We start from the raw sequence: 24938 nt of genomic DNA on the forward strand, positions 1-24938 counted from the left end.
AATTACTCTTTGGTCAATTAATAGAAGCTCTTGTCCAGAGCCACTTACAATATGTTTATTGAACCACATCCTCTCTGTCTTCCTTCTCTTCCTTCTCTTCCTCTCCCTGCAGGTGACGGTGGTGCTTCAGGAGTGTGCGATGAAAATGAAAGGGCTGATGCCAGCTGAGCTGCGACAGGACCTGGAGGACACCATCTCCTCTCTCAAGTCTCAGGTAGGAACAAGTCCTGCATGGGGCACTATACACAGGACACACACAGCCTATAGCTAACTCACCAAATTCAACTAATCCACATATCAACTAACTATCAAGATCTTGGTTAGTTGATTCATGTGTTAGTGACCTAGAGTTGTTGACCCCTGACCTATATGGAGTAATACAGACAGAGGTCCCTGTACCTGGGCAATACACTCCATACCTCACCTTATAGACCTGCTTTCCTTTTCAGTGTTTCTTCAGATACCAACTATGAACAGTTTTCCTTTGCTGCCATTTTCTTTTCTGCTTTCCTCCCTCTCTCTACATATTGATAGAAACCATCCCAGACTGAACCCACACATAGTCTCAGTGTGAGTGTCAGCATTGTTTGTTTGATTCCTTGGCTGTGACGAGGGGATATGATATGGTGGTGTAGACCAGACACCAGAGCCCATAGACATGGCTTTGGACCGGTCCACTTTGAAGCTCCCTCTCTTTCTCTAGGCTCCATCAGATCACACACAATTATTATTATCAATTACACATTAATACTGCCGCCCAGCCGCCGCGGACAGTCTCCTATTAGTTTAACTGGGCCTTGTTCGACAAGAAAACTGTGGTGGGCGGCGGGAGGGAGGGGAATTTCGAATGTAAACAATAGGCCTTTCTGTGTCGGGCTGTGGTGGAGCGGGCTGAGGGAGAGGGGGGCCCCACTAACCAACCAACAACAACATTTGGAGGGGGCCCGCATTTCTAAACTCAAACTGGCCCCAACGCCTGGCTGCTTTGGATAGCTCCGGCTGGATCTCTTTCCAGTCCTGCCGCCACAAACCTCTACTATCGGATATGTTTATACGGTGTAATTCACGACCAGAACGGCCTCCCTTTTCATTGAGGATGTCTTGGGTTTTTCACATTACGACGCATTATTTTACTGAAAGAACGAGTGACTCCATGGCATCCGACCGCAGTTCCGTTTCTGCATACTGGTGCTGTTACTCCTCTGAAAGCAGCAGCGCCGCCTCTCCAAATGAAACGCTAAATCTGTTCCTGAGGTTTCCATCCAAGAGAATGGAATGTACCATTGAGTTCCAGTACAGTAGTTACACATCAATGAATATTATAACCTTTTTGTTTCAGTTGATCTAAAGAGAAGGATTTTTATTTGTTGTGAAACACAGTAGTATGTACAGTGCCTATAGAAAGTCTACAGCCCCCTTCAAACTTTTCACTTTTTGTTGCCTTATATCCTGGAGTAAAATGCCCCACAACTTCCAAGTGAAAAAAAATTGAAAATCGATACAAAATAAAACTGAAATATCTTGGTTGTAGAAGTCTCCACCGCGTTCTAATAGCAATCCTAAATTATCTCAGGTGTAACCAGTCACCTTCAAAATCACACACACCAAGTTCATTGGCCTCCACCTTTGTTAAATTGTAGTGATTCACATGATTTCAGGATCAATTCAGCAGTCCCTGTAGGTTCTGTGTATAAAACAATTCTAAGGCCTGAATATCCCATGGAGCATGGTCATGACAATTATTAAGAAGTACAGTAGAAGGTGTATGGCACCACCAAGACCCAGACTTTTTGGCCTAAATGCAAAGCGTTACTTTTGGCGCAAACCCAATACCCATCATACCCGCAAACCCATCACCCAAAGAACACCGTCCCTACTGTGAAACATGGTGGTGGTAGCATCATGTTATGGGGATGTTTTTCAGCGGCAGGTTCTGGGAGACTAGTCAGGATCAAGGGAAAGATGAACAGAGCAAAGTACAGAGAGATCCTCACTTTTCTCACTTATCAGGATAGAAGGGGCAATGAATGGAGCAATGTACAGAAAAGTCCTTGAGGAAAATCTGCTACCCTCTGCAAGAAAGCTGAAACTGGGACGGAAGTTCCCCTTTTCAGCATGACAACAACCTGAAGCACACAGCCAAAGCTATGGTTTCTGACAGCGAGAGGGTATACTGTATAATAGACATGTCTACCTGGCCGCCAGCCTAAGGTAAATGTCCTTGAGTGGCCCAGTCAGAGCCCCCACCTAAATTTAATTAAAAATGGTGAGACAACTTGAAGATTGCTGTCCATCAATGCTCCCAAAGGAGCTTGACAGAGCTTGAACAGTTTTATAAAGAAGAATGGTCAAATATTGCCAAATCTAGGTGCGCAAAGTTGGTTGAGACCTATCCCAACAGACTCTGCTGTAATTGCTGCCAAAGGTGCTTCCACCAAGTATTAACTCAGGGGGGTGGAGACATGCCCAATTATGATATTTAAGTTTTGTATTTTTAATATATCCTTTTTTTCACTATAAAATAATATCTTTAAGTGTGGAGTATGGTGTGTAGATATATTTTTTAAATGCATGAAACTGAGGCACTGACAAAGAAAATGTGAAAAAGTTGAAGGGGGTGTAGACTTTCTATAGGCACTGTATGTAGTTAATTAAGGCCTGATACTGCTTAGTCTAACCCTTTGGAAGTGAACTCTTTCACTGTATGAAGTTAAGGCCTGATACTGCCTCGTCTAATCCTTTGGAAGTGAACTCTTTCACTGTATGTAGTTAAGGCCTGATACTGCCTCGTCTAACCCTTTGGAAGTGAACTCTTTCACTGTATGTAGTTAAGGCCTGATACTGCCTCGTCTAACCCTTTGGAAGTAAACTATTTCACTGTCCCCCTGAAGTAGTAGTGGACTAGCTTTACTGACCCCATGTCTTGGATTCTCATGGTTTCACTACTGTATCAAAATCCTAACCTCTCACCTATAATCTCACTCAGTCGCCTTACTCCCGTATGAATTACTTTCTAGCCCCCTACTCCCGTATGAATTACTCTCTAGCCCCCTACTCCCGTATGAATTACTTTCTAGCCCCCTACTCCCGTATGAACTACTCCCTAGCCCCCTACTCCCGTATGAATTACTCCCTAGCCCCCTACTCCCGTATGAATTACTCCCTAGCCCCCTACTCCCGTATGAATTACTCTCTAGCCCCCCTACTCCCGTATGAATTACTCCCTAGCCCCCTACTCCCCTATGAATTACTCCCTAGCCCCCTACTCCCGTATGAATTACTCTCTAGCCCCCTACTCCCGTATGAATTACTCCCTAGCCCCCTACTCCCATATGAATTACTCTCTAGCCCCCTACTCCCGTATGAATTACTCCCTAGCCCCCTACTCCCGTATGAATTACTCCCTAGCCCCCTACTCCCGTATGAATTACTCCCTAGCCCCCTACTCCCGTATGAATTACTCCCTAGCCCCCTACTCCCGTATGAATTACTCTCTAGCCCCCTACTCCCGTATGAATTACTCCCTAGCCCCCTACTCCCCTATGAATTACTCCCTAGCCCCCTACTCCCCTATGAATTACTCTCTAGCCCCCCTACTCCCGTATGAATTACTCCCTAGCCCCCCTACTCCCCTATGAATTACTCCCTAGCCCCCTACTCCCCTATGAATTACTCCCTTCAACCCCTACTCCCCCCTACTCTCCAACGCTTGCCCCCTATTGCCTTAACCCTTTTTCCCCTAACCTTTTCTATCTTAACCCTTTCTCTATCACTCTACTCCTATATCCTCTTACTGAGCCCCTACTGTGCATTGACCCCTGACCCCCTACTGTGTGTGTTGACCCCTTACTCTGTGTTGGCTGCAGGTGAACTTCCTCCAAAAGAGAGCTTCTGTGTTACAGGAGGACCTGGATGCCTGTCACAGCAGGAGGTAAATGTCCTGTAACGTGACTGTGATCGAGGCCTGGCGGTGGAAGCCTTTGATGTCTCGTCCATCCATCATGCTGTCAGAGACACTGGATGTGTTTATGGAAAGCATCTATACATACCCTGTGACAAGAGGGGCCATTCAAATAGTCTGCTGCTCCCACCTGGGACGATGCTGTGATCTATCTGGGTGAACATAGGAGGCGTCGGAGTCACTCAAATTACACCACCCAAACCCAACTCAGTCATTTCATTTACTACATTGATTTGACAGGGACAATGCACATCAATCAATATTTCTGTAAATGTGCCAGATTTTACATCTGTAGTCCCGGGCAGGTAGTCAAACCTGAAATCTTCTCTATCCTCTTTGGGTAATAAAATAGACTGTTGAGAGATGTGAAGTTCATGAAACATGACATGTGCTTAAACAACCCTCCCTTTTCTCTCCTGTCCTAAACCCCTCCCCTCACCCAATATAGGTAACCATGGACTGTTCTTCCCTTGGCCACGCCCATTATCCAGACATGAAGAATAAAACAGTCTATCAGATGTGAGAATCATCGCCACAGTTACCAGGCATCACACATGTGTCATGCCATGGGTGCACCAATCAGTTGTGCCAGTTATGTTGGCCACACCCACACTGTTTTTAACCACTATGGATTTGTATATATACTGCTCAAAAAAATAAAGGGAACACTTAAACAACACATCCTAGATCTGAATGAAAGAAATAATCTTATTAAATACTTTTTTCTTTACATAGTTGAATGTGCTGACAACAAAATCACACAAAAATAATCAATGGAAATCCAATTTATCAACCCATGGAGTCACACTCAAAATTAAAGTGGAAAACCACACTACAGGCTGATCCAACTTTGATGTAATGTCCTTAAAACAAGTCAAAATGTGTGTGTGGCCTCCACGTGCCTGTATGACCTCCCTACAACGCCTGGGCATGCTCCTGATGAGGTGGCGGATGGTCTCCTGAGGGATCTCCTCCCAGACCTGGACTAAAGCATCCGCCAACTCCTGGACAGTCTGTGGTGCAACGTGGCGTTGGTGGATGGAGCGAGACATGATGTCCCAGATGTGCTCAATTGGATTCAGGTGTGGGGAACGGGCGGGCCAGTCCATAGCATCAATGCCTTCCTCTTGCAGGAACTGCTAACACACTCCAGCCACATGAGGTCTAGCATTGTCTTGCATTAGGAGGAACCCAGGGCCAACCGCACCAGCATATGGTCTCACAAGGGATCTGAGGATCTCATCTCGGTACCTAATGGCAGTCAGGCTACCTCTGGCGAGCACATGGAGGGCTGTGCAGCCCCCCAAAGAAATGCCACCCCACACCATGACTGACCCACCGCCAAACCGGTCATGCTGGAGGATGTTACAGGCAGCAAAACGTTCTCCACGGCGTCTCCAGACTCTGTCACGTCTGTCACGTGCTCAGTGTGAACCTGCTTTCATCTGTGAAGAGCACAGGGCGCCAGTGGCGAATTTGCCAATCTTGGTGTTCTCTGGCAAATGCCAAACGTCCTGCACGGTGTTAGGCTGTAAGCACAACCCCCACCTGTGGACGTCGGGCCCTCATACCACCCTCATGGAGTCTGTTTCTGACCGTTTGAGCAGACACATGCACATTTGTGGCCTGCTGGAGGTCATTTTGCAGGGCTCTGGCATTGCTTCTCCTGCTCCTCCTTGCACAAAGGCGGAGGTAGCGGTCCTGCTGCTGGGTTGTTGCCCTCCTACGGCCTCCTCCACGTCTTCTGATGTACTGGCCTGTCTCCTGGTAGCGCCTCCATGCTCTGGACACTACACTGACAGATACAGCAAACCTTCTTGCCACAGCTCGCATTGATGTGCCATCCTGGATGAGCTGTACTACCTGAGCCACTTGTGTGGGTTGTAGACTCCGTCTCATGCTACCACTAGAGTGAAAGCACCGCCAGCATTCAAAAGTGACCAAAACATCAGCCAGGAAGCATAGGAACTGAGAAGTGGTCTGTGGTTTCCACCTGCAGAACCACTCCTTTATTGGGGGTGTCTTGCTAATTGCCTATAATTTCCACCTGTTGTCTATTCCATTTGCACAACAGCATGTGAAATTTATTGTCAATCAGTGTTGCTTCCTAAGTGGACAGTTTGATTTCACAGAAGTGTGATTGACTTGGAGTTACATTGTGTTGTTTAAGTGTTCCCTTTATTTTTTTGAGCAGTGTATTTATTCACTGTCAGATTTTTTTTTCACATTCACCGTTGGAAATCAATAATTTTGCATAACCTTTTGTGGATGTTTAATGTGTGTACTATCCATACATACACTGTATATACAAAAGTTTGTGGACAACCATTTAAATGAGTGGATTCTGCTATTTCAGCCACACCCGTTGCTGGCAGATGTATCAAATCTAGCACACAGCCATGCAATCTCCATAGAGAAACATTGGCAGTAGAATGGCCTTACTAAAGAGCTCAGTGACGTTCAACAATTCAGTTTGTCAAATGTCTGCCCTGTTAGAGCTGCCCTGTTCAACCGTAAGTGATGTTATTGTGAAGTGGAAAGATCTAGGCGCAACAACTGCTCAGCCACAAATTGGTAGGCCACACAAGCTCCCAGAACGGGACCGCCGAGTGCTGAAGTGCGTTGCATGTTCGTTGGGAGCTTCATGAAATTAGTTTCCATGATCGAGCAGCCACACACAAGATCACCACGCGCAATGCCAAGCGTCGGCTGGAGTGGTGTAAAGCTCGCCGTCATTGGACTCTGGAGCAGTGGAAACGCGTTCTCTGGAGTGATGAATCACGCGTCACCATCTTGCAGTCCGACGGACGAATTTGGTTTGGCGGTTGCCAGGAGAACGCTACCTGCCCCAATGCATAGTGCCAACTGTAAAGTTTGGTGGAGGAGGAATAATGGTCTGGGGATGTTTTTCATGGTTCAGGCTCCTTAGTTCCAGTGAAGGGAAATCTTAATACTACAGCATACAATGACATTCTAGACGATTCTGTGCTTCCAACTTTGTGGCAACAGTTTGGGGAAGGCCCTTTCCTGTTTCAGCATGACAATGCCCCTGTGCACAAAGCGAGGTCCATACAGAAATGGTTTGTTGAGATCGGTGTGGAAGAACTTGACTGACGTGCACAGAGCCCTGACCTCAACCACATCAAACACCTTTGGGTTGAATTGGAACGCTGACTGCGAGCCAGACCTAATCGCCCAACATCAGTGCCCGACCTCACTAATGCTCTTGTGGCTGAATGGAAGCAAGTCCCTGCAGCAATGTTCCAACATCGAGTGGAAAGCCTTACCAGAATACTGGAGGCTGTTCTAGCAGCAAAGGGAGGACCAACTCCATAACTCCATATTAATTCCCATGATTTTGGAATGAGATGTTCGACGAGCAGGTGTCCACATACTTTTGATCATGTAGTGTATGTTGTTTTTTGTGATTCCATATGACATACTTCAAAATCAAGTTTTATACTGAATGTACATACCGAATGCATTGTTTTATTAAAGTAATTTTTTCATCATATTCATTTAATTTGATTGTCAATGAACACATCATTTCTCATCTTAACAGTGTTTGATCCCATATGTAATAAAAATATTGTATTATTTTTGAGTTGACACACAACCTCAGCTTGCATGCCAGAGACCTTGAATCTTCATTGCTCCCATTGGAGCGTGGCAGCCGTTTTCTATTCTGAACAGTAGTTCTGTTGTATTGGGGGTTTGTGGTTGGTGCAGATAGAGACCTCTGGTAGTAATGGTGGAACATCCAGCCAAACAGAACAGTAGTTTAGTAGTGTTTCTGATTCCACAGTAGCAAGACATGACTCTGGCTTATACCATTGTCTCCATTGATGACCTCAGACGTTCCTGTCCATTAAATGGCAGCTGTTTGTGGCATTGCTGTATTTAAGCAGTCCCCCCTAGTCAAATAAAATAACACAATGGTTTTGAATAACATGAAAACAACTAGTACTATTACTACTTTTCAAACTCCCATCACAAGTACAGTGAGGGAAAAAAGTATTTGATCCCCTGCTGATTTTGTACGTTTGCCCACTGACAAAGAAATGATCAGTCTATAATTTTAATGGTAGGTTCATTTGAACAGTGAGAGACAAAATAACAACAAAAATATCCAGAAAAACACATGTCAAAAATGGTATAAATTGATTTGCATTTTAATGAGGGAAATAAGTATTTGACCCCCTCTCAATCAGAAAGATTTCTGGCTCCCAGGTGTCTTTTATACAGGTAACGAGCTGAGATTAGGAGCACACTCTTAAAGGGTGTGCTCCTAACTGCAGCTTGTTACCTGTATAAAAGACACCTGTCCACAGAAGCAATCAATCAATCAGATTCCAAACTGTCCACCATGGCCAAGACCAAAGAGCTCTCCAAGGATGTCAGGGACAAGATTGTAGACCTACACAAGGCTGGAATGGGCTACAAGACCATCGCCAAGCAGCTTGGTGAGAAGGTGACAACATTTGGTGCGATTATTCGCAAATGGAAGAAACACAAAAGAACTGTCAATATCCCTCGGCCTGGGGCTCCATGCAAGATCTCACCTCGTGGAGTTGCAATGAGCATGAGAACGGTGAGGAATCAGCCCAGAACTACACGGGAGGATCTTGTCAATGATCTCAAGGCAGCTGGGACCATAGTCACCAAGAAAACAATTGGTAACACACTACGCCGTGAAGGACTGAAATCCTGCAGCGCCCGCAAGGTCCCCCTGCTCAAGAAAGCACATATACATGCCCGTCTGAAGTTTGCCAATGAACATCTGAATGATTCAGAGGACAACTGGGTGAAAGTGTTGTGGTCAGATGAGACCAAAATGGAGCTCTTTGGCATCAACTCAACTCGCCGTGTTTGGAGGAGGAATGCTGCCTATGACCCCAAGAACGCCATCCCCACCGTCAAACATGGAGGTGGAAACATTATGCTTTGGGGGTGTTTTTCTGCTAAGGGACAGGACAACTTCACCGCATCAAAGGGACGATGGATGGGGCCATGTACCGTCAAGTCTTGGTTAAGAACCTCCTTCCCTCAGCCAGGGCATTGAAAATGGGTCGTGGATGGGATTTCCAGCATGACAATGACCCAAAACACACGGCCAAGGCAACAAAGGAGTGGCTCAAGAAGAAGCCCATTAAGGTCCTAGAGTGGCCTAGCCAGTCTCAAGACCTTAATCCCATAGAAAATATGTGGAGGGAGCTGAAGGTTCGAGTTGCCAAACGTCAGCCTCGAAACCTTAATGACTTGGAGAAGATCTGCAAAGAGGAGTGGGACAAAATCCCTCCTGAGTTGTGTGCAAACCTGGTGGCCAACTACAAGAAACGTCTGACCTCTGTGATTGCCAACAAGGGTTTTGCCACCAAGTACTAAGTCATGTTTTGCAGAGGGGTCAAATACTTATTTCCCTCATTAAAATGCAAATCAATTTATAACATTTTTGACATGCGTTTTTCTGGATTTTTTTGTTGTTATTCTGTCTCTCACTGTTCAAATAAACCTACCATTAAAATTATAGACTGATCATTTCTTTGTCAGTGGGCAAACATACAAAATCAGCAGGGGATCAAATACTTTTTTCCCTCACTGTAGATGCTTCAAGATTTAAGAATAAGGACAGTGCAAGAATAAGGACTGTGCAATATTTTGTGAACAGACACAGCATAAACATTGCTACTGCATAGCGGGTTTGATTGAATTCCAGTCCAAGTCTCAGATGCCTGCAGAGCGAGGCTGGTAAGGATGATAACGTGTGTGTGTTTAGGGAGAGGCCTGTATAGTTTACCACTCTTATTACGTATCATATTATGCTGGACAAGGAGGAATGTTTGGGTTTCGATGCTGGCCGGTTCAAGGGAATCCTCATTTCCTGGAAGAAGACGGGTTAGGTTTGAGGCGTTATTATGATGTTCCAAAACAGCAGATTTCATTTCAAACAAGCCCTGCGTCCCCATTAGCATTGGAATTGCTTTTCTTGTACGCGTGCTGTTGCGCACTTCCTCAAATCCCCATTGTCCGTGACCTGCTCTACGGTTTCCAAGCGTAACACTACACCACTCCGTATTTATTTTATGTGCTGATTCTGCTGCCTGGGCAAAGGGAGAGAAACTTTCACACCGACAGGAACAGGAATTTAGTCTTTGGGCACCAAGCCTTTGTAGAGTCTGTTGTTTGTGGAAGGAGAGCACGGAGTACTCTCATTCCACAACAGTTGCATCCTAAGACAGTACTAGGACCCCTGGGGGTACTTGGCCTATCCACAGGGTGTACTTGAGAAGACTCATTCGACCATTGGCTTATTGGTAAAATGCACATGAGGGGTACTTCAGGGGTGCTCCGGGCAGAGCATATTCAGTTGGTGTACAGTAACAAAAGGTTGGGAACCACTGTCCTAAGAGAACGAGGGTGTGTCACAACTTCCGCCGAAGTCGGCTCCTCTCCTTGTTCGTTCGGCGATCGACGTCACCGGCTTTCATATTTCCATTTGTTTTGTCTTGTTCCATACACACCTGGTTTTCATTCCCTAATCACACTGCATGTATTTAGTCCTCTGTTCCTCTCCATGTCTTTGTGTGAAATTGTTTTATGTTATGTGGGTATTTGTCACGCGCCAGACTTTTGTTCATGTTCCGTGTTTTGGGCACGTTTATGTACTTATGTGCTTTCGTTTTGGACCGGAATAAAAAGTGCACCTGTTACTACACTCTGCTCTCCTGCACCTGACTTCGCCTCCCGTACACACCCGTAAAAGTGTGACCCTTCTGTATGAGATGTGCTAGCAGAGAAGCTGGGGTTGATGGGTGGTTGGAGGTTCGGGGTGTGTTTGGGAAGAATGGAGTCAATGGTTTTGGATGTGAAGGTGTGTATTTAGGTTGTCTGAATGAGCTCAGCTTTAGGGTGTGTGTGTGTGTTCATCACTACAGACCCTGGTTCGATTCCAGGCTGTATCACAACCGGCCGTGATTGGGAATCCCATAGGGTGGTGCACAATTGGCCCAGCGTCGTCCTTGTTAGGTTTTGGCCGGGGGAGGCCGTCATTGTAAATAAGAATTTGTTCTTAACTGACTCGCCTAGTTAAATAAAGGTTAAGTAAAAAATAACTCAGGCTGGAGCATTGGAGCTAAAGGTCAGAAGAGGAAGTGACCCCAGATTTGCTCATTTACATTTAGGATGCATCTCAATAGTCTAAAGTAACTTTCATCTACATTGATGTGAATGGACTAGACAGGTGTCAAATTCCTGATAGACATTCCACCATATTATCTTATGTCATACTGTGTTCCAACAGGTCACTTCAGACTGTTGAGATGCCAAGAATGTACTCCTTTATATCTGTCTGTACATAAAAGAACTGGGAGTACCTTTATGACACTTCTTCCACACAGCCAACCCAACTGCATAGATCAAAGGTCTTCCTCCTCTCCTCCCTCCTCTCTGTGTTCTCTCCCCATCAGAGACAGAGTGCCGACACCGTGACATCATAAAAGGGAGACGGATGTTCCACTGTCCCAGAGTTCTGTATCCCTCCGCCTGGTGGCACAGAACCGAAGCACACCCAGGCAATCCCAAAGAAAGTGTGTGCTGGGAATTCGTTAGTTCCAAATCCATGAAGCACAAGTGACTTGAGTGATGAGTGATTTTTGTTTTGGGATATGGTCTCTGTGAGGGAGAAAGGTCATAGGGGTAGTGTTTAGGGAATTGCAAATTGATTTGAGGTTGAGTTGTCTTGCTGTCCTGCTAGTATAGTTTGTGGGTTATGCATGGTGATGTGTGGAAGCCTACTGTCTCTGCTCTCTTCTGTATAGACACCTCTGATTGACTGTGTTTGTGTACACGTGTGCGAGTGTGTGCGTGTGTTTGTGTGTGTTAACACGCTAGTAAAGTCAGTGGATCTTTTTATAGAGTTGTTTTCTGACTTAGTCCCTAGGAGACCTGTGTTTGGCTGCTCCACTCTACACAAACTGCCTGCATAAATAACCCTGTTTATCACTACAGCATCTCCTCACACACACACACACACACACACACACACAGCAGTGTCTCCTCACTATTTATTTATTCTGTGTTTCCCGTCATGTTTTTTCTCTACTCCTAGAGGTTCTAGAGGTTGATATGGCGATGATCGCTGATGTTGACGGCAAACAGTGTTGCTAGTTTTTTACAGGCCGTCACTCAACTCCTGAGTCGTCCCTGAGTTGCAGTGATGCTGATACGGTAGCCACCTGAGAGGCCCACACACACACACACACACACACACACGCACGCACACACGCACGCGAGGCCGGGGATGGCTGTTAGACACTGGGATAGAGAGCAGCTAGCTGTGGTGTCTGTCTGAGTGAATTTGTGTGATTGCAGGATGGAGTTTTGTCAGTGCTGATAGTATAAGGTGAAGTGAGGCCCAGAACAGAACGCTGTGCAGGGCGCTAGTATAGTTCCTCTCTACTCCACCCTATTCAACTCAACTCCACCCAGGCCAGACCTGAACAGAAAGGTCTGGTTCCAGTCAAGTCTTGGGTTGAGATGTCTGATTATCAGTCACATACGCTTGTAGAGATCTGTCTTTCTCTCTGTCTCTCTCTCTTTCTCTCTCTTTTCTTTTTCTCTGTATCTCTTTCTCCCTCTCTGTACCGATCTCTGTCTGTCTCTATCTCTCTCTTCCTCCCTCCTCCCTTTCTCTGTCTAGAACACTGTCTGACCCATTGTCTTACCCTCCAGCAATACACTTGGTATGAACTTAAAATGTACCTCAAAACACTTATCATATATTTATAGACACACCCCATCACCACATTTTATCAGCCCAGGCAGTCTACGACTAGGCATGGCTAGTACATATTTTAAAGGAGTCATTCATTTGTGTAGCAATGTTATGAAATACATTAGCTAGAATGATACTGAATATGAGCATATAGGTATAAAAGTCTACGCCTAGTATGAGACGTTAAACTAAAGCCTTGGTGGCCTGTCCACTCTCAACCTTCAGGCCGTTAAACTAAAGCCTTGGTGGCCTGTCCCCTCACAACCTTCAGGCCGTTAAACTAAAGCCTTGGTGGCCTGTCCCCTCACAACCTTCAGGCCGTTAAACTAAAGCCTTGGTGGCCGGTCCCCTCTCAACCTTCAGGCCGTTAAACTAAAACCTTGGTGGCCTGTCCCCTCACAGCCTTCAGGCCGTTAAACTAAAGCATTTGTGGCCTGTTCCCTCCCAACCTTCAGGCCGTTAAACTAAAGCCTTGGTGGCCGGTCCCCTCTCAACCTTCAGGCCGTTAAACTAAAGCCTTGGTGGCCGGTCCACTCTCAACCTTCAGGCCGTTAAACTAAAGCCTTGGTGGCCTGTCCCCTCTCAACCTTCAGGCCGTTAAACTAAAGCCTTGGTGGCCTGTCCCCTGTCAACCCCTGAGGTTGTGTGTCCACATCAGACTATGGTCCACCATCACCATGGTGATAATCCTGATGATGCTCCTGACCACAGTAGTGGAGAAACAGGAAGCAGAAAGTGGATCTATCTGAGAGGTAGCCACTAGATGATCATGTTAGGAAGGACAAAATGGTGACTTTGTTCATATTCCAATGCACGTTTGTTTAGGGTTAGAGATATCCTTAGAGTGAGGGTTAAGGTTTGTGGTTTAAATCTTTAGGGTTAAGGTTAGTGGTTAAAATCAGATTGGTGGTCACAGCATTCCATACTTCTGCCCTTTCTCGCAGGCCAGATATGGATGTCTATCTGTGACCAACTACATATTTTATTGTAGTGAACACCTCAGAAAGTGCCGTAGGCCTACGATCTGTCCTTACCTGCATGGCCAGATAGTGACGTCCTCTCTGAAACAGGTGTCCATCAGCCCTCAACCCCAGAAAGGCGGTCAGAAAGAGAAAGGCAGTAAGAGGAAATGAAAGTTATTAGAGAGGAGAGCTTCATGGCCAAATGGGATTTGACTGTGCATCTCACATTGTTTCTATACATTGGTAGACTTAAAAGCCATGCGCAAAATGGGATTAAAACTGGGGGGGAAAAGACAAATAAATAACCTTCAATAATAACCTCTCTTTTTCTCGAGGCCTGCTTCTCTTCTTTCGCTTTCTTTCATCTCCCCCTATCTATTTCATTCTCTCTTTTCATTCTCTTCATCCTCCTTCTCTCTCTTTCATTATCTCTTCCCTCTCTCTCCCTCCTCTACCCAGCCTCAACATTTATCACACAGTCACTCCTCATCAGAATGCACCAGTTGCTGTTGAACTCCTGTACTCCCACACTACAGCTGCCGCTGTGCCGCCACAATCCTTCAGAGGCTATTTGGGGTTGAAATTAAAGTTATTTTCCTCAAATTGAACCTTTTAACAAGACACCCTCTTCCCTCCTCCTCCTCCCTTCAAAACAGCCCCATAACAAGCTGGTGAATTGTTGCCCTTCTTTAGCTCACTCTAAGGGTATTAGGCACCATGTCCAACTTCAAAGCCTCTCTTAACTCCACACTTTAATTGTCTGCTCTCCCGGCTCTCTCACAGCATGCCATCTGATTCTGCTACCAACTGCACTTCTCCTTCTCCTCCTTTCGTTCCATCTCTTTTTCCTCTTTTCCCCTCCTCTCCTCTGTCCCCCTGTTGTCCAATCCTTCCATCTCTTCTTCCCTTCCTCTGCCCCCCTGTTGCTGTTGTCCGTTCCTTCCATCTCTCTTCCTCTCCTCTCACCCCGTCATCCTCTCTTTCGTTCCCCATCTCCTCTCCTCTCATCGGCCCCTGGCTCCTTTAAAGGCATTGTCCCCTTGTTGTCACCTCTTTAAAGGAGGGAGACACCATTTCCTCTCTGGAGTTGTGTTGCCTCTGGTGTGTACACACCAAACAAATTAGAAACAGTAAACCCATATCCTCTCAATTCAATTCTCTGCCTCTCTCTCACTCTACACCCCCCCCCCCCCCCCTTCCTTCTCTCCAAACGGACATTCACACTTACTTGTACTCACGGGCCCTCGTTTATAATTGCCATAAGCCTCCCCCTTGGTTTCATTTTCCATTGTCCTCCCCCAAATTCTTGGGTCTGGCTTGAGATAAAGGGATGATGACTTCAAAGGGAGCTGCTAAGAGTTTAACCCCGAGCTGAAAAGGAGCAGCCGACAATAGGATAATTGAGAGCAGTTACTGATCACAGGGCTACAGCACTGAGAGGAGAAGGCAACTAGCACACACACACAGTGACACACTTTCACACTGATTTCCACACTCAGACACTCTCACACTCACACTCGTACTCACAGATGTTCACTCTCGCACACACTCGCTCTCTCTGTTAAGTGTGGAGTTTACAACAGCAGCTGAGATGGCCGGTAGCTAGCATGGGGAGGACAGGTCAGAGCTGTTCAGGATACAATATACCCCCAGCCATAAAAGCACCCAAACATCAGGGGTAGCTAACCCTTCCCTGCTCCTCCCCCCTGTTATGTATTGTTTTATAGGGCCAGGGCAGAATAGGGGTCACTAGGGCCAGGGCAGGATAGGGGTCACTAGGGCCAGGGCAGCTCTGTTCCAGGTCAGAATAGAGGTCAGGCTCAGTAGGGCCTGAAGGTGGAGACTGAGGTGTCCTCGAAGGGGGCCCTGCCATATCAAAGGCCCTGAGTGGGACACGGGGGCCCATCTGGCCCCTGGCAGCAGCAGGAGGTAGGAGGTATAGGGGCTATTTCCATGGGGATGGGGTTTTATCTCTGTGCGTTTACTGTCAGAGGTTAGGTCCCCCCCCCCCACCGTCACACCACCAATGATAAACAAAGGGTTATGGTGTTGGGTTAATGTTCTATGAGTGAGAAAGGATAGATAGAACATCTGCACAGCCAATGGCGTTGAGAAGGAGCTGCATGGATATCCCAATAAACACTGACCTAGTCAGCCATCTTGTTCAAAGACTAGTTTACAGCGTACTTAGTTGCTCTACTAATCACTGTATGGAGTCCCAGAGAGGACAAACAAGGCAGTCTTATAAAGTAACATCCAGATGTCCTTGAAACCACTGTCTGACTGTCTGCCACAGACAAAACAGGCCCCACAGCTGCTTGCGCCAGTCAATGAGCGCATTATGGGTAGAATGGCTGGGTTGTCTACTACGGGCCTTCTCTCCATCCCATCACATACTCCTCCTCCTCCTTCCATCATACTCCTCCTCCTCCCCCCTTTTTGTGGTGTATAAAGCTGGACATTGATATCATTGATATAAAAGGTAGACTCGTGTGCCAGGGTTGTAAAGCAAATGGGACATTAATAGAAAGGAGATGATTGATAAAAAGAGAAGAGAGGCTGAATGCTAAATCAAACGTAGTGGTTGTACTCTGCGGTCCACTCTATCCATATGATATAGCCTAGCTATTAATCCTACATTGACTAAAGGAAAGATTTCTCTAATGTGAGATCAACATAATAGTTTTAAACAGATGTATTTTCAAGCTGTAAACCATGGAGTAAAACAGACTCATATTTTTCGGTTATGATTGGGTAAGGCAGTTCTAAGCTCATGAGACATTAAGAAATTATATTTAAGCGATAAGGCCCAAGGAGATATACCACGGCTTAGGGCTGTTTTTACACATGACGCAACGCGGAGTGCCTGGATATTGGCCAAATATCAGAAACCCCCGAGGTGTCTTATTGCTATTATGAACTGGTTACCAACATTACATTAGAGCAGTAAAAATACATGTTTTGTCTTACCCGTGGTATATGGTCTGATATACCACGGCTGTCAGCCAATCAGCACTCAGGGCTCGAACCACCCAGTTTATAATCCTCAATGACCAATGGGTTATATTATATTTTTAGTTGAAATGAACATAGAATAGCAGTAACTATTGCAAATTGCACCTTTAATAACCCATGTGTATATCATACCTTTACCCAACCTGGCCACTTGAAGGAGCTGTGGAAAATGTGCTGCTGAGATGTATGTCATACATGCATTTCAACTCCACATGGCATCTATGGATTGTCGTTTTTATTTGATAATTTGGCATTTTAGAATTACCCTGGGGAATTGTATACCAGATTAGATAGCCAACACAACGTTGTGTCTTTTGCGCATCCCAAAGATAGAAATGGGTTAATCAGGAAACTATTCGTCTTTAAAAGAAAAGAGGCCTGTGTCTTTAAAGTGTATGTAGCAACAGAGGGATTGCAGGGATAATGCTATTGGGGCGGCAGATCTGTTACTTCTGACGTTCCAAAGCCTCAGGGAGTTGGCTCAAGATTTCTTGTCTTTGATAAGGTCCTAGAAACTTTGTTGTAACTTTGTGATCTGTAAAATCGACAGTAAAAATTATTTGAATGTTTTTAGTTTTTTCACCGCGGCCATCAATTCACCAGCCTCTGAAAACATGAAAAGATAAAGGATGAATATGTGTCGGTGAATTTGAATGCGCTGTGTTCTTTTTGAAAGGGAAAGGGGGAGTATTGTTTTCTATGTAGCTTCCGGGACGAGGCTGTCGGTTCTTCACTTTGAAGTGCGCTGTTTTACCCTGAGCCCAGAACGTATTGGAATAGCCTACAGGAGAGACCTACGGTATGGCATGGCAGACTGAAACATTTGCAAAGAAAAGGGGGAAACTAAGCAGTATTTTTTTCCCCCTGGAAAACTACATTTTTCTTTCTGCAACTAACACGAAACAAATCGGACTGTAAAGGGCTCTGTCGTGGAATCGACTATTGTGGATTATTTTTCTGTGGATAAAAACGGATACTTTTGGAAGACCGAACTCGTGGATCGATGGTAAGTTACAAGAGTGTTCCTCGCTCTGGACCCATTGGATTTCCTTTGATGTTCTGTTGACTTTCTTTGAAGTAATGTGGCTGTATGCAATTAACTTAGTTTGCTAGATACAGAGCTCAAACAACTATCATTTGGTGTGTTGTGCGATTATTTTTCGTTGTGATAAGTATTTGGGCACTTTATCTAAACTTTGATACGCTTTTTAGAGGACTATTCATCACGATATAAGTATTTGGAATTCCTCCCCCCCATGAGATCTGAATACTTTTCTGTGTGGTTGGATGAAGTAATGTAGCCTATTTTACCCACTAAAGATACAAGAGCGTTATGGAATTAGGTAGTTGAACATTTTATTTTATCTGGTGCAGAATATAAACGGCGATGTAGGCTAATGAGGATCTCGATTCGGCTGTTTTATTTCGGTGGCTGGTTTGAGGCGATTTATTCGCTTTCGTCGCAAAACAATTGTTACAAATGTGAAAGGTGATATTGTTGCAGCTTCTGATCGGAGGCTACGATGTAGCGTTTAGCAGCCATCGGTAGTCGGCTCCGCTTCCATGTCTATAGCCTGTTTCTCGTGGAACATAGCTTGTTTCTCGGAGGCCTTTTAAAATGATTTTATCAATTTGTGGTTCATGATGTTGGTAGAGCAGAAATCAGAGAGCCCGCCTATCATTTTGTAGCTTGGTTAGCCTACTTCAAAATCAAGTTCAGTTCTATATCAACGCTTTCCATCACGTTTTCAAAGCATGTCCTGTAGCCTAGTTTAGTAACGTTAGTCTGTCTCCTGAATATGTTTAGGGTTGTGTAGTCTTTTCAATTTGGACCGTTTCGCTGTTCTGTGACGCTTATGATAAGCAAATAGTGAGCGGAAAGTGGCGTGCACGCCTCGTTGTGGGTCGGTGTCTGTTGGTCGGTGGTGTACTGGACGTGCTGCGGCGTGTTCAGGATCAGATTGGGCTTGGTGACCAGCTAATTGTTGAGGTGTTCACGAGAACACAGCCTCACTAATATCGGTCTTCGTTATGCGATTGTGTACAAATGTCTGTCTTTTGCACTTTTATTGTATTCCATCCAGGCTACTTGGTATTTCCGCACAGAAGATGTTTCTGTGGTCTTGGATTTATAGTTTTCCTATGCAGTTAATGAAGTGGAGCGAGATGATGGGAACTCAAGCTCGTCAGAAGCATCACTCACTCTGTTGGCTGTTTTATGAGTTTATGCTAAACCGTGTTATGTTAATGATCACTTTCAACACCAACATTGGTTCAGGAAGATGTCAGTGAGCACGCCAAATAAAATCGAATGAGTATTTATGTAAATCTGCCGCACCATTCATCTCATCTTCTCTCTCTCTCTCTGAAAGTCTGTAAAGGTTCTGAAAATACTTCTACTGCATGTATGCCTTTGAAGTTTGCGGTGGATCTGAGTTTGATTAGATCAATACTTCTGTTTCAGAGAGAAGACTGGCAGAGAAGCTCCCCGGCTGACTAGAGAGAGTGAGGAGATTGTTGTAGCGCTCGGAGGAGGCGAACAACGCACAGGTTTTCTGTTGCTGCTGCCTTCGGAGCCATGAGCAGAGCGCTTATATCGGACCATATCGCCAATAGCTTCCGAGAAGATGCTCCCCGTCCCCCGGTCCCGGGGGAGGAGGGCGAGGTGCTGCCGTGCTACCCCGGCAAGCTCGCCATGATGAGACCCCAGGGTACCCCGGTTTTGCTCGGGCCTCCCGGTTACACTGCGAAGAGGAACGAGGATGGACTTGGGGAACCCGAGGGGAGCGCGTCACCGGATTCGCCGCTAGCCCGGTGGACCAAGTCGTTGCATTCTCTTCTTGGGGACCAAGACGGTGCTCATCTTTTTAGGACATTCCTGGAGCGCGAGAAATGCGTCGACACTTTAGACTTTTGGTTCGCCTGTAATGGTTTCAGGCAGATGGACCTCAAGGATACCAAAACGCTGCGAGTCGCCAAAGCTATTTACAAGCGCTATATTGACACCAGCAGCATAGTCGCCAAGCAGCTCAAGCCTGCGACCAAAACCTTCATTCGGGATAATATCAAGAAGCAACAGATTGATTCAGCTATGTTCGACCAGGCACAGACCGAGATCCAGACCAGCATGGAGGAGAGCCCCTACCAGATGTTCTTGACGTCGGACATTTACCTCGAGTATGTGAGGAGCGGGGGCGAGAACCCTGCTCATGTGAACCCTAACGGGCTAGGTAGCCTGAAGCTGGTGTGTGGGTACCTGCCCACCCTAAATGAGGAAGAGGAGTGGAGTTGTAATGATTTCAAAGCCAAAGCGCTGGCTTCTGTGGTTGGCCTTTCTGCCCAGGCGCTGAGGGCAACAGTGTCTATGAGGACGGTGGAGGTGATGGAGAAGGGGTACAGGTAAGATACTGGTCCCTTCCTATTTCACGTACTATAGCCAACTAATAGGGAAATGTTGGGGAATGCAGTGACTAGCCTAGTGTGTATGGGGCTTTGTAAGTCATGGATAATAACTAGGATATAACATCAAAAGAGCATATACTGTCTCAAAATAGACAGTTTCCAGATGCGTTTTCATCTCACCTTGCTTGTTAGCTTTGTTTAGGAGATACTTTACACACACACACTCCCCCTCTTTCTCTCTCTTTCTCTCTCTTTCTCTCTCTTTCTCTCTCTTTCTCTCTCTCTCTCTCTCTCTCTCTCTCTCTCTCTCTCTGTCTCTGTCTCTGTCTCTGTCTCTCTCTCTCTCTCTGTCTCTCTCTCTCTCTCTGTGTGTGTAGTATAAATGGTGTTCTCTAGACTGAGTGCAGCCCTCTGCTGGCTTGCCTCTGTTTCCGGAGCTTTGAAATAGTTGAGCAGATAGAGGGATCGTCTTCCACGGGAAGTTAACAGAGCACCCTGGCCTTGGCCCCAGCCTGTCAGCCAATAATGCATGATGCCTCTGCTGTGCTGTGCCTCAGCCACACACTGCTCTGGCCATGTATCTCAAACATGACAAATAGTAGGCTAGTCATTTGAAATGTTCAGAGCCACTTCAGCACAGTGGTTCGGTTTCACTTATCTGGACTTCATGGTCATATGTGCATCTAATATCTATACATGTCAGATGTTCAGTGGGTGAAAAGGGAGGGGTGTTTTGCAGAATGTAGACCACGCAGCTACAGGTGAATATTTATTCATATCATACATACCTCAGTTTTATCCTCCCCTTACTGCTCCTATATAAACAGATTGTATTTATCTAATCTTAATGGGAGTGAAATATGACAACTTCCCATGCCAATCCAACAAGCCATTGATTTGCTGGTCTGTATATGGATGAGGGTCGCAGTAGGACCTGAATCAGCTGATGAGGCCCAACCCAAGGCCAGATGGTTGTCATGAATCAATGGCCATTGACTTGTCAGACGAACCACTTAAGTTTAACATTTCTAAAGAGGGAGTCTATCAGGCTTTAGAGCCCTGGTGCCAGACTGGTGTTTGGCCTGCAGGGAGGGGAATTGGGGTCCTTCTTAGTGGTTTTGGCTGGATTGTGTGTCTGCTTGGGCTAGAAAGTGTCAATAGAATCAACACACTATAGGGGAGGGACCAGGAAGAACATGTGTTGACAACCCAGCCTGCCCCATAGGAGGATTGAGAAGGACATGGGTTCGTGTCCCAGTGAGGCTTCAGTTCAGACCGGTCTCCATTATTCCATCACCTGGTTAGGTGGTGTTTTGAATCAGACTGTTAGGGAGTCAGGGACACCCCTCCACTACCTCTCTAGCTGCTTTCCTCTCCCTGGCATGTGGAACTCATTTCTTCTCCCTGAATCAGATTATTCTCAATAACCGCTGAGCAGCGATAGCAGACTCATTCTCTCTTTCAATGTTTTTTTTTCTTTTAACCCCCAATCTCTCCCTCGCTCTCTTTTCACCACTCTCTCACTTGTTTACTGTGATTCTCCTCTGATTTCCGCATTTTCCTATTTTCTCTCCTCTTTCTTCCCCACTTTTATCTCTTCCTTTTGAAAATGCTGGGATGTGGGGACTAGGTGTACTTTAGAGGGAGAGAGAGCGGAAAGGAAGGACAGAAAGGAGTTGTGGGGACTGGGAGGAGGTGGGTGGGGGGGTCTCTTCCTGAAAGAAAGCAAAAGAATGAATGAGGGGTGAGAGAGGGAGGGAGAGATGTGAGGCCAGCTGTACTAAATACCTGTGTGTTTGCAAGCCCCTCTGAAGGTCAGGTTGGAGCTGGGGCCTATGGCTTTAGTCATGCTGGGCCCCTCTCTCTCTTCCTCTCCAACTCTCTGGCTCTCTCCTGCCAGTGGGCTGCTCATAAAGAAGAGGCCCTGCTTCCCCTTTTTCTCTTCTCTCATTTCTTTCCTTTCCCTACACACTCACGCTTCCTCTTTTCTTCCCCCTCTCTTACCTGGCTGTGAGCTCAGGTTCTCTCTCTTCCTCCTCTTCTCTCATTCCCCCCTTTCTTGCATTCCTCCCCAAGCAGAGGAAACTATCACAGCAGGTGGTGATGGGCTGTGAAGCAAGAGTTTTATTATTATTGTTTATTTCACTTTTGTTTATCTATTTCACTTGCTTTGGCAATGTAAACATAGATTTACCATGCCAATAAAGTGAGAGACAGCTAGAGGGATTGGTCAGTTTTAGGGCCAGTTTGACTATGATAGGTAGCCTAGTGGTTAGAGCGTTGGGCCAGTAACCGAAAGCTTGCTGGATTGAATCCCCGAGCTGACAAGATAAAAATCTGTCGTTCTGCCCCTGAGCAAGGCAGTTAACCCACTGTTCCCTGGGCACCGAAGACGTGGATGTTGGGTTAAATGGGGAAGACAAATTTCAGTTGAAGGCATTCAGTTGTACAACCTGACTAGGTATCCCCTTTTCCTACTAGCAGTGGGCTATAGCAGCCAAAGCCTCAAACACAGTCCTCTTATAGGGTGTCCTGAGAGGGAAGTGTCCTGATCGCCCTGGAAATGTACTTACACACACACTGCTGTACCACTCACCCCAGGGGGAGAACCCTGTCACATTCCTCAGGCCCTGGAGTGTGGTGGACCTCCAAGTCATTACTGTCTGAGACACACCACACTAGTGTTGTCACGATACCACTATCGCCATACTAGGAATCAAAGAAAACAAAACATGAAGTGGACCACATTTTCTTGAGGAAAACGGTCCTAATGTTAGAAAAAAACTGCCTTATGTTGTCGCCGAGAGTCACATTAGTTTTGTTTGGGCAAGTTATAGCACATGATATTTTACCAAAGTAGGTTTTAAAGGACCATAGATTTCAGTCTGCTTGGTGTTTTCTTTTTTTGCCAAGGAAAATCTGGTATGGTAGTATCACAATACTGGTGTCGTGACAACACACACACACACACACACACACACACACACACACACACACACACACACACACACACACAAAGGGACTAGTTTCAAGTTGGCAGCATAGGTCCCCAAATATCTTCCACCTAGTTTCTCTTATTTCACAAGAAGAGAGAGAAGCGCCCTATGGCCTTAGCTCTGGTCTAAACAGATGAGAGGTACTAGTGTATATCTGATGTATTGCTACCTGACACATGTATTTAAACTGCATTGTTCTGTGTGTGTAGGTCCCACAGGCGAGGGGACCCGGTCAACCCGTACCATGTGGGCTCATTTGCCCCAGCCACCAGCACCAACGACAGCGAGGTGTCCAGCGACGCCATGACAGACGACTCCATGTCCATGACCGACAGCAGTGTGTAAGTAGAGGTTAATGCTTTCAATTGTGTGTTTTCTGAGGGAAATGACTGTAGCCTCTCTGGTTTGGAGTATACTGATGGTTACTACTGTGGGAAGAGTGTCATGGGAAGTAATTAGAGGTCGACCGACTATGATTTTTCAATACCGATACCGATTATTGGAGGACCCCAAAAAGCCGATACCGATTAATCGGCCGGTTTTAAATAAATAAATAAAAAATAAAACGTTTCTATTTTATTTATTTGTAATAATGACAATTACAACAATACTGAATGAACACTTATTTTAACCTAATATAATACATAAATACTATCAATTTAGCCTCAAATAAATAATGAAACATGTTCAATTTGGTTTAAATAATTCAAAAACAAAGTATTGGAGAAGAAAGTAAAAGTGCAATATGTGCCATGTAAAAAAGCTAATGTTTAAGTTCCTTGCTCAGAACATGAGAACATATGAAAGCTGGTGGTTCCTTTTAACATGAGTCTTCAATATTCCCAGGTAAGAAGTTTTAGGTTGTAGTTATTATAGGACTATTTCTCTCCATACGATTTGTATTTCATATACCTTTGACTATTGGATGTTCTTATAGGCACTTTAGTATTGCCAGTGTAACAGTATAGCTTCCGTGCCTCTCATCGCTCTTACCTGGGCTCGAACCAGGAACACATCGACAACAGCCACCCTCGAAGCAGCATTACCCATGTAGAGCAAGGGGAACAACCACTCCCAAGTCTCAGAGCGAGTGACTTTTGAAACGCTATTAGCGCACACCCCGCTAACTAGCTAGCCATTTCACATGGGTTACACCAGCCTAATCTCGGGGGTTGAAGTCATAAACAGCGCAATGCTTGAAGAATTGCGAAGAGCTGCTGGCAAAACGCATGAAGGTGCTGTTTGAATGAATGCTTACGAGCCTGCTGCTGCCTACCATCGCTCAGTCAGACTGCTCTACCAAATATAAAATCATAGACTTAATTATAACATAATAACACACAGAAATACGAGCCTTTTGTCATTAATATGGTCGAATCCGGAAACGATCCATTCGAAAACGAAACATTTATTTCAGTGAAATACGGAACAGTTCCATATTTTATCTAACGGGTGGCATCCCTAAGTCTAAATATGCCTGTTACATTACACAACCTTCAATGTTATGTCATAATTATGTACAATTCTGGCAAATTAATTACGGCCTTTGTTAGGATTAAATGGACTTCACACAGTTCGCAATGAGCCAGGCGGCCCAAGCTGCTGTATATACCCTGACTGCTTGCGGAACGCAAGAGAAGTGACACAACGTCACTTCCCTAGTTATAAGAAATTCATGTTAGCAGGCAATATTAACTAAATATGCAGGTTTAAAAATATATAGTTGTGTATTGATTTTAAAGAAAGGCATTGATGTTTATGTTTAGGTACATTGGTGCAACGACAGTGCTTTTTTCCGCAAATGCGCTTGTTAAATCATCACCCGTTTG

At 45.5% G+C, this 24938-nt stretch overlaps 1 protein-coding gene and 1 pseudogene across 1 annotated transcript in view; both read left to right on the forward strand.

Annotated features, from left to right (window-relative positions):
• Positions 1 to 4685, forward strand: part of LOC106601769 (centrosomal protein of 112 kDa-like) — a 302159-nt pseudogene extending 297474 nt beyond the window's left edge.
• A 12559-nt stretch (positions 4686 to 17244) lies between these two features.
• The window catches only part of LOC106601775 (axin-2), a 29465-nt gene continuing 21771 nt past the window's right edge, over positions 17245 to 24938 (forward strand). Inside the window, exons 1-3 of the mRNA XM_045715507.1 lie at positions 17245 to 17717; positions 19176 to 20110; positions 23319 to 23450. Of these exons, the coding sequence (XP_045571463.1) occupies positions 19290 to 20110; positions 23319 to 23450 (953 nt within the window). The 5' untranslated portion in view covers positions 17245 to 17717; positions 19176 to 19289. The remainder of the gene's footprint in view (positions 17718 to 19175; positions 20111 to 23318; positions 23451 to 24938) is intronic.

This window comes from Salmo salar, chromosome ssa03 (assembly GCF_905237065.1).
Source record: "Salmo salar chromosome ssa03, Ssal_v3.1, whole genome shotgun sequence".
Lineage (NCBI taxonomy): Eukaryota > Metazoa > Chordata > Actinopteri > Salmoniformes > Salmonidae > Salmo > Salmo salar.